General features: G+C 41.7%; 1 protein-coding gene across 1 annotated transcript in view; it reads left to right on the forward strand.

Annotated features, from left to right (window-relative positions):
• Nucleotides 1–12,863, forward strand: part of LOC115103929 (CSC1-like protein 2) — a 106,716-nt gene extending 93,853 nt beyond the window's left edge. Inside the window, exons 21-24 of the mRNA XM_065006314.1 lie at nt 7,512–7,679; nt 7,834–7,949; nt 8,110–8,196; nt 10,749–12,863. Coding sequence (XP_064862386.1) covers nt 7,512–7,679; nt 7,834–7,949; nt 8,110–8,196; nt 10,749–10,931 — 554 coding nt within the window. The 3' untranslated portion in view covers nt 10,932–12,863. The remainder of the gene's footprint in view (nt 1–7,511; nt 7,680–7,833; nt 7,950–8,109; nt 8,197–10,748) is intronic.
• The last annotated feature ends 1,294 nt before the right edge of the window (nt 12,864–14,157 follow it).

Consider the following 14,157-nt stretch of genomic DNA (forward strand, 5'->3'; position numbering starts at 1 on the left):
CAATTAGTTTAATTACAACCAAAAACTCAGATATATATATATATTATTATTTTTTACGCCTCAGCTGGGAACCGAACCCTGGACTGCAGGTTGTGAGACTGCTACGCTCACCACTATACCACCAATGCTATGGAACTGAGATTCTCTGCAAATAGACCCAATTTACAGTTATCTGTATTTGTTACTCCGGCATCTGAACAACAGAAAATAGCACTAATTTAAATGCCCAAAGTTTTCCCTCAGTTAGGATTCTCATTAATCTCGCTCCCTTTGTATCTGACCCTTTTTCTTTACCCGATTGTCGCCTCTGACCTTTCCCTCAGTTAAACTACAATATTGGTGGTGACGTCTTTTGCAGGGAGTGTTACACTCCCGGGCGAAATGTCCAATTTCGTTACAATTAAAACATTTTCTCTTTTTCTTTTGACCCGCCTTATGCTCTTTTCTCGACTTTATTCCTTTTTCTACCTCTATTATACCTCCCTCGGCTTCAGCAGGATTCACATATATGGGTGATAATCCCGCAGCTCCTGCAGCCGTATTCTCACCACCACTATTTCATCGACTAGATTACCTCTGTATTTTTGGCTTATTCGAGAAGGACATAGTTTGATACCCTCACCTACACCCAATTGGTTAACCTTTTTTTCATCTGCGGGAGCGGAGAGCAGCCCATCTTTGCTCCTTTTAGGCTCAGTCATATAACGCACGTCTCCCGTTAGTTCCGGCACCTTTGAGGAATTTATACCCATCTTTAATCCTTACCGTTATGTAGCTATGGTATTTAATCACTTACCTATGTGCGTGTTTTCTATGAATCTGCTATTTACCGTTACTTAGTTACTTTTGTTGCTTTTCTGTCTGACTGTGTGTGACTCTTTAATGATAATCAGTATGTATTCTCCTTCCTGGAAACCTCATCTATAGATGACTTTTGATTTGGACATTACATTTCACCCGTATACAATTATAAGCTCATTATAAACTATTGTTCCTTTGGACTTTCAACGTTAATATCTCATATCTCACTACTCTAGAATTGGCTTTCCTCTCCTCCCTTGGATATTAATCTCTTTCAGTATTGAATGGGTTCAGTGATTATGTTCGCCTAGAATTGCCCTGCCTTCTCACCAAGCCTAATTTATCCTCACCTGTTTTAATATATACCTATCTGCTATTTTTCACAGTCAGACTATTTCCCATATACAGATAGACTATTAGGTAAAAACTTTATTTAGGTATGTTTATTGAATTAATGGCTATCCTATTTGTATAGAATGACCGTCCCATCTAACAATACTTACTATATCCCACCCTTAAAAAATATTTTGGTTTGCAAGGCCAAGATTGATTAAGTCCTAGTTTACTTTCGGTAGTGCACCTTACCACGAGTCATTTCAGACTCGCTTCCTTCCTATCGATTTTGGTTACCCACAAAGTAGAAACCCATTGTATTTGTTCAAAATATTCAAGCAACCATCATTGATTAAATCCAAACTCCTTTAGCACCTTCAATCAAAAATATCTTAAATAATTCCTCCCAAATTTGAGAATAAAGACTATTTACCTTTGTCCTGTAGACTGGGAAAAGCAATGCCGGTTCGATTCCGTCACGTTCTCTGTCGACCTAAGATATATATACCGGCATGTTATTAAACCTCTGCTGGAGGCCAGGACTTTTAAATTACGAGTCCAGCCTCGTCCGTGCACACGGTTTTCGGCTTTTCCCTTCAGACGACAGAGAAGTTTGGAATCCACTCGAAGGACCAATTGTTAGTATAATTTAATTATGACAATGTGCTTTCATCAATTGAAAGCCCTTAATCTATTTTATGAGAATTTGTAAGATTTCTTGTTTGCATAAAATAGACGCAGACCAGTCTTTAAATAATAGGTAATAGAATTTATTCTCGGAGGGCGCTACCACTCAAACACATGCATCAGTTTATATACAGATCATGACGTCATTTCACTGCCTTAACCGAACCCCCTCCTCTCGACCGGGACAAAGTAAGGTGAAAAGTTCATTCTAACTTACTAACACACTCCCAGATAACTTTTGACCCCTCAACATTATCGATCACCACTGAACTGACCGTTTTAATTAACAGAAACCCTAGGAATGCACTCACTGCCTTATCTAAAAACCCCAGAGCTAAGTTTCAGTTGGGTCAACCATAGGCTAACGACCTTATGTGTTTACACAGTCCACAACCCATTTGTTCCTGCCCAGTTGGAATGGTGTTCTTTAACATTTTATTACTCCTTGTCCTGTCACACAATTTCTTCTAATGAACTCATATTGTTAATCAGATATAATATAACATAGTATAAGTTTACTTACAGTTCCATTTAAAATGATTTGTTCAGTCATATTAATCATAATTTCCTAACAGTCGCCTAGAGCGTTGGGGACAAAGAATAAAAGGAGCAGATTTCTGGGCATGGTAGAATATATTCAGAGCATAATGCGCAGACAGGGCTATGGTGGGCTGCGGGTACAGCGGAGGTAAGCCCAGGCACTGGGTGATAAGAGAGGTTGTATCTCTGGACATGCTGGTTGTAATGGGTGAGGTCACCATGTGTGGGAGGTGGGACAAAGGAGGTATCAGAGGTATGAAGAGTGGAACTAGGGGGTCCATTGTAAACTAAAACAATGATAACTAACCTGAACAACAGTGTACAAGGCATATTGACATTTGAGAGAGACATACAGCGAGGCATAAAGTAATCACAGGTGTTGATTGGGAGAGCTAGCTAAAACAACAGGTGAGACAACAACAGCTAATCAGCTAACACAACAGCAGGTAAAATGGCGATGACTAGGCAGAGAGGGTCGGATTAACTACACACAGAGCCTGAGTTCGCGGCTGTGGCCGACCAGATAAAATAAATAAGTAACGTGATTAATGGACAGTCCAGCAGGTATCATCTATGTAGCCAAGTGATCATAGTGTCCAGGGGGCAGCAGTAGATGGAACAGGGAAGCCGCCACTACGCTAGCACGCGGGCGACACAGCGTTTAAAGTTAGTAGCCCGGGGCTAGTAGGAGCGTCTGCTCCGACGGAGGCCGGTTGAAGGCACAGAGGATGAAGTATTCGTCGGCAGGCCAGTCGTGGTGGTGCGGCGGGGCGCCGTGTCGACAGAGAATCCAAGCCAGATGGCGAAAGAGGTATTGTAGAATTTAGTTTGCTAGCCAGGAGATGCCCCTGGCTCACGGCTAACTGGTGCTAGCTTCGTGGCAGTGGTGTTAGCCACTATAGCCAATCGGTAGCAGCGGTGATCCGGTGCCAAGGTCCAGAGTTTACAGCAAGGATCCGGTGGAGTATTGGGCTCTAGCCGTGTATGAGTGGGGTTTGGGTGAACAGCTGAGTAGGCCGGGAGGTGGGCCTCAGGGATAGCTTCGGTACTGGGTGCCACGGTGAGTGCTAGCTGTGAGCTAGCTAGCTGTGAGCTAGCTAGCTAGCTGCAAGCTAGCTGTAATCTTTGTTGCATTCTTCACATATGACTTGGCACCGTATATGCAAATGTAAACAGCTTTTCCTTCTACATTAGCTGCAGTGAAATGTCTCCACACATCAGATAGTGCCTGTGGCATTTTCCTATAAAGATTAGAAAAAAAGAGTTTTGAAAAATCAACAAATACAATTCCATGTACAGATAAACATTTAGATTGAACAACTCCTTTGTAAGATACATGTTTTAAAATGTACATTTACATTTAAGTCATTTAGCAGACGCTCTTATCCAGAGCGACTTACAAATTGGTGCGTTCACCTTAAGACATCCAGTGGAACAGCCACTTTACAATAGTGCATCTAAATCTTTTAAGGGGGGTGAGAAGGATTACTTTATCCTATCCTAGGTATTCCTGAAAGAGGTGGGGTTTCAAAAAAATTAAACATGTATGGAAACAGGTGAATTAACACTCCTCATTTAAAGCTCAAGCAAGCCAAAACCCACCTGGTAGCAAAAACTAACTAGCAGAAATGGTTAACAATTTAGAAATGATTTAAACACACTGTGCTGTAGGCTACTATTTACTAGTTAACAAAAAAATAATATATGTCGTAAAATATATTCCCCCCACCCAGTATTGTAATCAAAACGTACCAGAAAGCATGTGGTCCTTGGCTCAGACAGTATAGTAGTGTGGGCTCAATAGCATCTCATTGGTGTGCAAGATCTCAAGAACCAGCTGTACATGTGATGGAAGAGTGCACTGCACATGTGATGGAAGAATGCACTGTGCATGCAGAGGGTTGCAATTCCATTGAATTGGGGATAGTTTAACCAAAATATGCCACAAGTATGCCACCTAGAATTGCCTTAGGTGTATCCCATAAAATTCCGGTAAATTTCCTGGAAAGTTTCCGACCCTTTGCAACCCTACATGTGGCACAAAAATATATTTCATTGACATATAGTTTAAAATATATTTACATACACTATATCTATTTAAGTATTTGGACACCACTTCAAATTAGTGGATTTGGCTATTTCAGCCACACCTGTTGCCCACAGGTGTATAAAATCGACCCTACAGCCATGCAATCTCCATAGACAAACATTGGCAGTAGGATGTCCTTACTGAAGAGCTTGGTGATTTTCAACGTGGCACCGTCATGGGATGCCACCTTTCCAACAAGTCAGTTTGTCAAATTCCTGCCCTGCTAGAGCTGCCCTGGTCAACTGTAAATGCTCTTATTGTGAAATGGTCGAGATCGGTTTGGAAGAACTTGACTGGCCTGCACAGAACCCTGACCTCAACCCCATCGAACACCTTTGGGATGGATTGGAACGCTGACTGCGAGCCAGGTCTAATCGCCCAACATCAGTGCCCAACCTCACAAATGATCTTGTGGGTGAATGGAAGCAAGTCCCTACAGCAATGTTCCAACAACTAGTGGAAAGCCTTCCCAGAAGAGTGGAGGCTGCTTTGGTAGCAAAGCAGCCATATTAATGCCCGTGATTTCTGAATGAGATGTTCGACGAGCAGCTCTCCACATACTTTTGGTGGCACAAAGAAATGTTGTAAAATATATTTACATACATATTCTATGATGTGTTATGTTTCAGAAATATTTTCTGGACATACAGTACAGAGTCAAAAGTTTGGGGACACCTACTCATTCAAGGGTTTTTCTTTATTTTTATATTTTCTACATGTGGCACAAAAATATATTTCATTGACATATAGTTTAAAATATATTTACATACACTATATCTATTTAAGTATTTGGACACCACTTCAAATTAGTGGATTTGGCTATTTCAGCCACACCTGTTGCCCACAGGTGTATAAAATCGACCCTACAGCCATGCAATCTCCATAGACAAACATTGGCAGTAGGATGTCCTTACTGAAGAGCTTGGTGATTTTCAACGTGGCACCGTCATGGGATGCCACCTTTCCAACAAGTCAGTTTGTCAAATTCCTGCCCTGCTAGAGCTGCCCTGGTCAACTGTAAATGCTCTTATTGTGAAATGGAAATGTCTAGGAGCAACAACGGCTCAGATGTGAAGTGGTAGGCCACACAAGCTCACAGAACGGGTCTGTTGAGTGCTGAAGAGTGGAGCGCGTAAAAATCATTTGTCCTCGGTTGCAACACTTATTACCGAGTTCTAAACTGTCTCTGGAAGCAACGCCAGCACAAGAACTGTTCGTCAGAAGCTTCATGAAAAGGGTTTCCATGGCCATGCAGCCACACATGATCACCATGCGTAATGCCAAGCATCAGCAGGAGTGGTGTAAAGCTCGCCGCCATTGTACTCTGGAGCAGTGGAAACACTTTCTCTGGAGTGATGAATTACGCTTCACCATCTGGTAGTTCAACGGATGAATCTGGGTTAGGCAGATGCCAGGAGAATGCTACCTGCCCCAATGAATAGTGCCAACTGTAAAGTTTAGTGGAGGAGGAATAATGGTCCGGGGCTGTTTTTCATGGTTCAGGCTAGGCCCCTTAATTCCAGTGAAGGGAAATTTTAACACTACAGCATACAATGACATTCTAGACGATTCTGTGCTTCCAACTTTGGCAACAGATTGGGGAAGGCCCTTTCCTGTTTCAGCATGACAATGCCCTGTGCACAAAGCGAGGTCCATACAAAAAGGGTTTGTCGAGATCGGTTTGGAAGAACTTGACTGGCCTGCACAGAACCCTGACCTCAACCCCATCGAACACCTTTGGGATGGATTGGAACGCTGACTGCGAGCCAGGTCTAATCGCCCAACATCAGTGCCCAACCTCACAAATGATCTTGTGGGTGAATGGAAGCAAGTCCCTACAGCAATGTTCCAACAACTAGTGGAAAGCCTTCCCAGAAGAGTGGAGGCTGCTTTGGTAGCAAAGCAGCCATATTAATGCCCGTGATTTCTGAATGAGATGTTCGACGAGCAGCTCTCCACATACTTTTGGTGGCACAAAGAAATGTTGTAAAATATATTTACATACATATTCTATGATGTGTTATGTTTCAGAAATATTTTCTGGACATACAGTACAGAGTCAAAAGTTTGGGGACACCTACTCATTCAAGGGTTTTTCTTTATTTTTATATTTTCTACATTGTAGAATAATAGTGGAGACTTCAAAAATATGAAATAGTTCATATTTTATATTTGAAATTCTTCAAAGTAGCCACCCTTTGTCTTGAAGACGCCTTTGCACACTCTTGGTATTCTCTCACCTGGAATGTTTTTCCAACAGTCTTGAAGGAGTTCCCACATATGCTGAGAACTTGTTGGCTGCTTTTCCTTCACTCTGTAATCAAACTTCATCCTAAACCATCTCAATTGGGTTGAGGTCAGGTGATTGTGGAAGCCAGGTCATATGATGCAGCACCCCATCACTCTCCTTCTTGGTCAAATAGCCCTTACACAGCCTGGAGGTGTGTTGGGTCATTGGCCTGTTGAAAAACAAATTATAATCCCACTAAGCACAAACCCAGATGGGATGTAACCAAAAATGTCACATTTGGACTCATCACACCAAAGGACAGATTTTTTGGGTGACTACGTGATTCCATATGTGTTATTTCATAGTCTTCACTATGTAGAAAATGGTCAAATGTACAATGTAAAAAATAGGAAAATAAAGAAAAACCCTGGAATGAGTAGGTTTGTCCAAACTTTTGCCTGGTACTGTGTGTATATAAATATTAGATGAATTCCCCCACATATATGTACGTACTGTATTTTATAATAAATGTGTTTTTGGTATGGGTAATTACCACTTGTCTACTTTAAGGATGGGAACATTTATCTTTTGGGCAGAAGTGAGCACACATTTGTTAATTTAATAAATACTTGTAACCCCCCAACTCAGAAATTTCAACTGTAGCAACCCAGGTGTAATCCCCCAAAGATTAAGCACAGACTATTATCAGAATGTCAGTTTTCTCCAGCAAATATTTAAAACGGGTGGGAGCAGGTCATGGGAGGTGTATGTTCAGTAGTTATATCGGTTAAACAACAGTTCTCAAACAAAACATGTTCTCCCTCTTTCCAGGTCTGATGTACATGCTGCTGAAGCACCTGGTGGATAGATACAACATGTATTACGCTTACCTTCCCTCGAAACTGGACAAGAAAATCCACTCCGGTGCTGTCAATCAGGTGGTGGCAGCTCCCATCCTCTGTCTCTTTTGGCTGCTATTCTTTTCCACCATGCGCACAGGTAAGGCACTGGGGCATCTTTTTCTTCCCAGAAACAAAGTGGTAAATTGGATTGTTAAGATGTGTTCGTACCTAACACTCACCACCTTATTCGGAGGGTGAGCCCTGAAGTCAAACATTGTAACTTACTGTCTCTTTGCACTGTTGTAACCCAGGCTTTGTGACCCCCACATCCATGTTCACTTTGGTGGTCCTAATCATCACCATTGTGGTATGCCTGTCGCACGTCTGCTTCGGCCACTTCAAGTACCTCAGCGCTCACAACTACAAGGTACGGGTCACTGTGCTCAAGGTACAGCTCACCAACATGCCAAGTGTCCAGTCCTTAAATTCAGGTAGCAGACTTAGGCCAAGTAGTCCCATAGAGGATAATCTCTGACAGCTCTTTCCCCTTCTTTCCACCCTTTCTTCCCCCCTCTGGTCTCAAACAGATTGACACCAAGGAAACAGATGTTGACGTGGTTGAAAATGGCCGCCCACCACTCCGCACCTTCTCCGCTCCTTCTACTAAGTCTCAGGTAAGCAGAGAAGCCAATTCCTTTTGGTTTTGGAGTATTCCAAGCTGTTGAATTGTGGGGGACTAGAATGGAACTGTCCAGATTAAAAATATATCTATTAACCTTTATTTAACTAGGCAAGTCAGTTAAGAACTAGTTCTTATTTACAAGTACGGCCTACCAGGGAATAGCAGAACGACAGATTTTTGCCTTGTCAGCTCGGGGATTAGATCCAGAAACCTTTCGGTTACTGGCCCAGCGCTCTAACCACTAGGCTACCTGATGCCCCAGATAGCACACTGAGATTGGCCCAACGTTATCGCAATGCACAATATGCGTAATATTGTCCAGTGTTCCGACAATATGTGTTTGTTTGCTCCCTTGACAAACAAACTGACTTTGGCCCAAATCTGTGATTCAAAAAACAACAAAGCGGTCACCCCGCCATTTTGGAAAATGAAAAAAGATGAGGCTGGAGAAATGTAACCACTCTCAAATTCCTAGACCGACCTATCGGTGCAAGGACTGTGAGATCAAAATGATAGCTTTAATATTTTTTTAAGCTATACAGTACTTCGACATTGCAGCCGACTTTGAAAGCAGGTCGAGAATGACTGATCTACAAATCACCTTGCGTCATAAATAACTACTCAATATTATTTGTAGATCAGTCACACAATGATGAATTACCAATGCTGCATCATGGTTTTCATGCTCCCGAACACGGCCAATGTCAAGTGTTTTCGGATCATGTCATCGGAAATACTTATTCTTTTTGAGTACAAAACATAGAAACGCACCATTTTCATGTGGTTCTCTGTGGCTCAGTTGGTAAAGCATGGTGTTTGCAACGCCAGGACAATGGGTTTGTTTCCCAAGAGCACCCATACGTAAAATGTTTGCACAAATGACTAAGTCGCTTTGGATAATAGCGTCTGCTAAATGGAATATATTTATATATTATAAACTGTGTGGATCAGGCCCTGAATGCTGATTGGCTGACCGCCGTGGTGTATTAGACCGTATACCACAAAACATGCATGACAAAACATTTATCTTTACTGCTCTAATTACGTTGGTAACCAGTTAATAATAGCAGTAAAGCACCTCGGGGGTTTGTGATATATGGCCAATATACCACGGCTAAGGGCTGTGTCCAGGCACTCCGCGTTGTGTTGTACATAAGAATAGCCCTTATTGGCCATATACCACTCCTTCTCAGGCCTTATTGCTTAATTATTATATATGCTGATGTTGGGGTGGTGCTCAAGATGATGAATATGAAATGTTCATTTAATTTTAAATGATATAAAATTGATGAATTTAGTTATATTTCCAGCTCTACCTCCAAGCGCTAAATTGCTAGTGTTATAGTGGAAATTCTGACGACTCGGGTTCTGATGCCCGACTTGGCTGTATATAAATGTTTGTCTCCCCGTCAATGCAACTATGTACCATCTCCCTGTCAACTTTTCACCAGCAGCATTCCACTGCCCTCTTGCTTCTGAAGCTAAGCAGGGTCGGCCCTGGTCAGTCCCTGGATGGGAGACCAGATGCTGCTGGAAGAGGTGTTGGAGGGCCAGTATGGGACACTTCACCTCTGGTCTTAAGATTGAATGTCAGTACCTCAGGGCAGTGAAGGGGACATTGCCCTGCTTAAATGGGTGTCCTAAATCTGTGTTTAAAAATCCCTATCTTATCACAAGAGTAGGGGTGTCATGGCTAAATTCCCAATCTGGCCCTATTTCCATTATGGCCACCTAATCATCCCCTAATTGGCATATATCATTCCTCACCTCTCCACCATGCTAGCTGATGTGTGGTGAGCGTTCTGGCACGAAATACATTACCCAGGTGAGTGCCACACATTGCTAGTGGATGAGGTGAGTTTCCCCCTTTATTATGTAAAGCGCTGTGAGTACCAAAGTTGTTTGAAAGGCGCTATACAAATCCAATCCATTATTATAAACTTTAGATAATTTGCTCCCTGGGTATTCCCTGTCCCAGTGGTTGTTTGGAGTCAGCAGCACTTTTAAATAGGGCTTAATGTCAATTATAATATCTGTTATAGTAAAGGAATTAAATTCCTTAAGAGAAAAATAAAACATAAGTTGCTTGTTCACTGGCCATTCTGATCATCTTCAATGTAAACAAACAGCAGTGTCTTGCTGACTTACTATTGGTTCACATTTTTGGCATTTGAACATGTGAAAAATATATTTCATTTTATCGCATAGAATGGGTGAGTTCCTGCCCGACTAGATGCGCAGGCGTTGTATTGCATCAGTCAATGGTTGCGCCGACTGTGCAGTCAGGCATCATTTGGTATATCATATGATGCGGTTAACTGATATATTAAATACCTATCCAGGGCTTTGTAAGAGCTGGCTTTGGTCTGCAATGTAGTCGGGCAGCAACTCAACCATTGTGTGTTTGGGTTATGATGAAGTATGACGCAATACAAAGCTAAGTAGCATGTCAAACACCTTTAACTTCTCAAGATGCCATTTATAAGCATATGAATGGTGAGGTGCAGGATCCTTCATAACATTGAATGTTTGTTTTCTCCTTAGCAACCAACGTACATTGCCCAGGTCTTACGGGACCCAATCACGGATGACGCTTGCACAGGTAGTGGGGAGGAAGATCGGGGGTCCTCACAGGATGAGGAGATGATCAACACTGGAAATAGTCTCAATGAAGCCGATTTCCAGTCTGGTGAAGACAGCCTCATAGCCAACGAGGTCCACCAGTAACACTACCAGCTGAGAAGGGGAAAGAGAGAAAATGGTGAGAGAGGGATTTTGGAGAGGATGATTGCCAGACACAAACCAAACCACCAACTTCACTTTGTATTCTAAAACAATCCGCAGTCATTCCTCCCCCATGCTCACCCACTCTGTCACTTTTTTGGGGGTGCCTCTGCACATTGGCATCACCAGAAAATGCCACACACACACGGTGTAATTGTCTAATTTGGAGCTTGTCTGTACGGATTCTTCAAAGTCCCCTCTCAGTGTATTTCGATCACCTATCTGCGCGATATGAATCTGGGCGTTGACGCCCCTTGTTTTATTTATTTATCTACTGGAGTCCTACACTTTTATGGAGCTTCTATGGAGCACAAGTCCAACACTGGTTTTCATCAAACCCAAAAAGATGTAGTCCCAGAAAAAAAAAAACATACAATAGCCTAGACTTTGTACATATCCCAAAATATACCAACCCATTTTTGTCTCTCTTATTGGTAAGAGGGCGGTCAAAATCGTGCCTGGTTTGAGTTTCTTTTCATCCATGTTTCCTTACTTGTGTGTCTAACTAGTAAATCCCCATCAGGGTGGCTCAGGACTGGTGGAGAGGTCAGGAAAGTTAGGCTACAAGGTCTCCAATGAAAGCCTGCTCCAAGCACAGGGGGTCATTCATTTTTATGGGTCTACAGACTCGTACCCAAACTAAACTTGGTTCATTCTTGTCAACGTGCAAAGCACCCTGCATTAGGTCTTCTTTCTCATAGTTTATGAACAAAATGACTTGCTTGTCCCTTTTTTCATTGATGTCTTCTGTTTGTCATAAGATATTCACTCTGCCACTGAAAATCCTAGTCAGTGGTTGGAGACACCATCTTAACATGACGTATAAAAAGATGATGCAGTCGCTCAAGTTTTTTTATTTTTTATGTTTACTTCATGTGTCTCACGTCACTGAATGGGCAGTGTTGGAGGATATCAGGGCAATGACATCGGCCCTCTATCGTGTCGTAAGACATTCCAAAGATGGCTTTGAGCATGGCATGCCAAACAGCCAACCTGCCAGGCTCCGCTCAGTTGGATTGTGGTATTTCTGGTGTGATTTGTTGTCATGACATTTGTCTACAGTGATGCCTTGTCAAGTCACCTGGTCTCTCTGCTCCCCTCCACCCTGTCCTTCTCAGTTTCCAAAGGGTCAGTCATGGATAGCTTGGTGACTCTTGCAGCCACTGACATTGTACAGTTTTTATTTTTTAATTTTGTCTTTTTGTTTTTTATTTTACCTCTACTACCTTAAACATATGAACATCTACACCTGAAATAGGAAGCAAATGTTCTTGTCAGCGCATAGTTCAGTTGTCAACTTCTACTGTGAGTTCTGTTCACCTTGATCTTGAACATTTGCACAATCTTTCAATAGTTTAGCTTGAGTTGTAGATCCATGGAAAAGCAGTGCTTTTGCACTTGATGATCTACCTTTTAAGCCTGGAGTTTTCAGCAGGCCTGTGAGAATTGTATCTATATGGGTCCTGTCTGTGTTTAAGTGTGCACTAACAGTAGATCAAAACATGAGAACGCCAAACAAAGTTGCTAAGGATTTAAACATTAACAGACCCCCCCCCCCCCATATTCTTTATTATTCCTGATTTCTTGCAATGTTTATATTTACTTACAGTTGAAATTTGGAGAGGGGTCAACTACAGATTTAATCTATAAGTAGGAAGATTTTTTTTTTACAATGACTTTCATGCGCGTGAGCATTAAAGTGTTTGTTCATTTCTTTGTAGTCAAGCCTTGTCTTTGGTCCCACAGGGAACACAAAACAACAACAAAAAGGTTTAAATTGTGAGTACCCACTTTGTGTTTGTTGACTATGGTCATCATCTGCTGCCTGTTCTTTTGAGTCAAGAAGTGTTCAAAGAGAAACTAGATCGGGGGGGGGGGGGGCACTGGGAGACATGAAGAAACTGGTCTTGCCTCAAGTTGTACACTCTACCCTTAAAATCCTACAATCAGAAGTACACTGAGGTGAGCTAATGCATCTCTGGAGGAGCCAAGTCCCAATGAATTAGCTGTTTTTCTATGCTTCCTCTCAGAGGGAATAGTAATGAAGTATAAATGAACAAAATGTAGCCTTAGTAAAGTATTTTGCTCCTCAGGAGTCATACTTATGTAAGATCATTTTTCAGATATACAGCACCAATGAATAGCGATGCTTCCATTTATTTTTGTCACATCAGTTTGGGTGCAGTGTGTTTTCATGCACTTAGATGCAAAGTATCATTAAGTTGTCTCTGATTGAAGTGCAGTCAGTCAGATGCCTGGTTGAGAACAACATGACATCATGGGCTGGCCCTTTTGGCTTAGATGTCGGCCTTTGTTTTGCACTTTCTGGCACAGAACTGTGGTATTAAGGCCAGAGTCTATTTTGGCCCTCAGCCTCTTTTCTCAGTCTGCATAGCAACTACCCCATTTGGTGTTCAGTTATACTCTGGGAAATTGTGATGACATTTCAAAGCCAGTGTGCACTTTCTTTTCTAAATGAACATTAAGCACAAAACACATGAAAATACAATCAAATACTTCCATGAAAGGCATTAGGTAGAAATAAATGAATGCACAACTATGTATATAATTTCATATATGTCTTAAATTACCACAATTTCATGAATTTGATTTATATAATCCAAAACAGTAAAAAAGTGGGTAACAGAACAAAAGTGGAAATAAATGTCACTTTCCAAGAGTAATAAATCACTGGGTAAGTATAATCAATATACAGTAGTGATGGCTCATTCGCCCTAGTAGCTCCCTAATACTGCTAAGTGGAGCGTTCGAAGTAATTGCTTTATAAACCTAGCCAGTCCTTTCAGATATGCGAACACCATAGGGATAGGGCCAAATGGAAGAGACTAGGGACCAAAAATGGACCGAGTGTGGCTGCATTGACTAGTCCAACCGATGAGGTGCAGTGATCGTGAAGGTCTGCTAGCGGTCACTGTATAGCTGTGTTTTTGTATTACTATAATTTAGTCATTAGTTTTTGTATTTCATCTCTGTGCAAAATGATTTGTAAGAAAAAAAGGACGTTTTACCAATTTGCATCAGGAACATACAAGTGCGACAATCAGCAAAGAAATAGAACTAGAGCAGTGACTTAATGAAATGTTTTAAGTCTCAGGTGTACTTGTTTTTTTATTTTTTATGTTTACATCTGTTTTTTTTTTTTTTTACA

This window comes from Oncorhynchus nerka, linkage group LG21, assembly GCF_034236695.1.
Source record: "Oncorhynchus nerka isolate Pitt River linkage group LG21, Oner_Uvic_2.0, whole genome shotgun sequence".
Taxonomy (NCBI): domain Eukaryota; kingdom Metazoa; phylum Chordata; class Actinopteri; order Salmoniformes; family Salmonidae; genus Oncorhynchus; species Oncorhynchus nerka.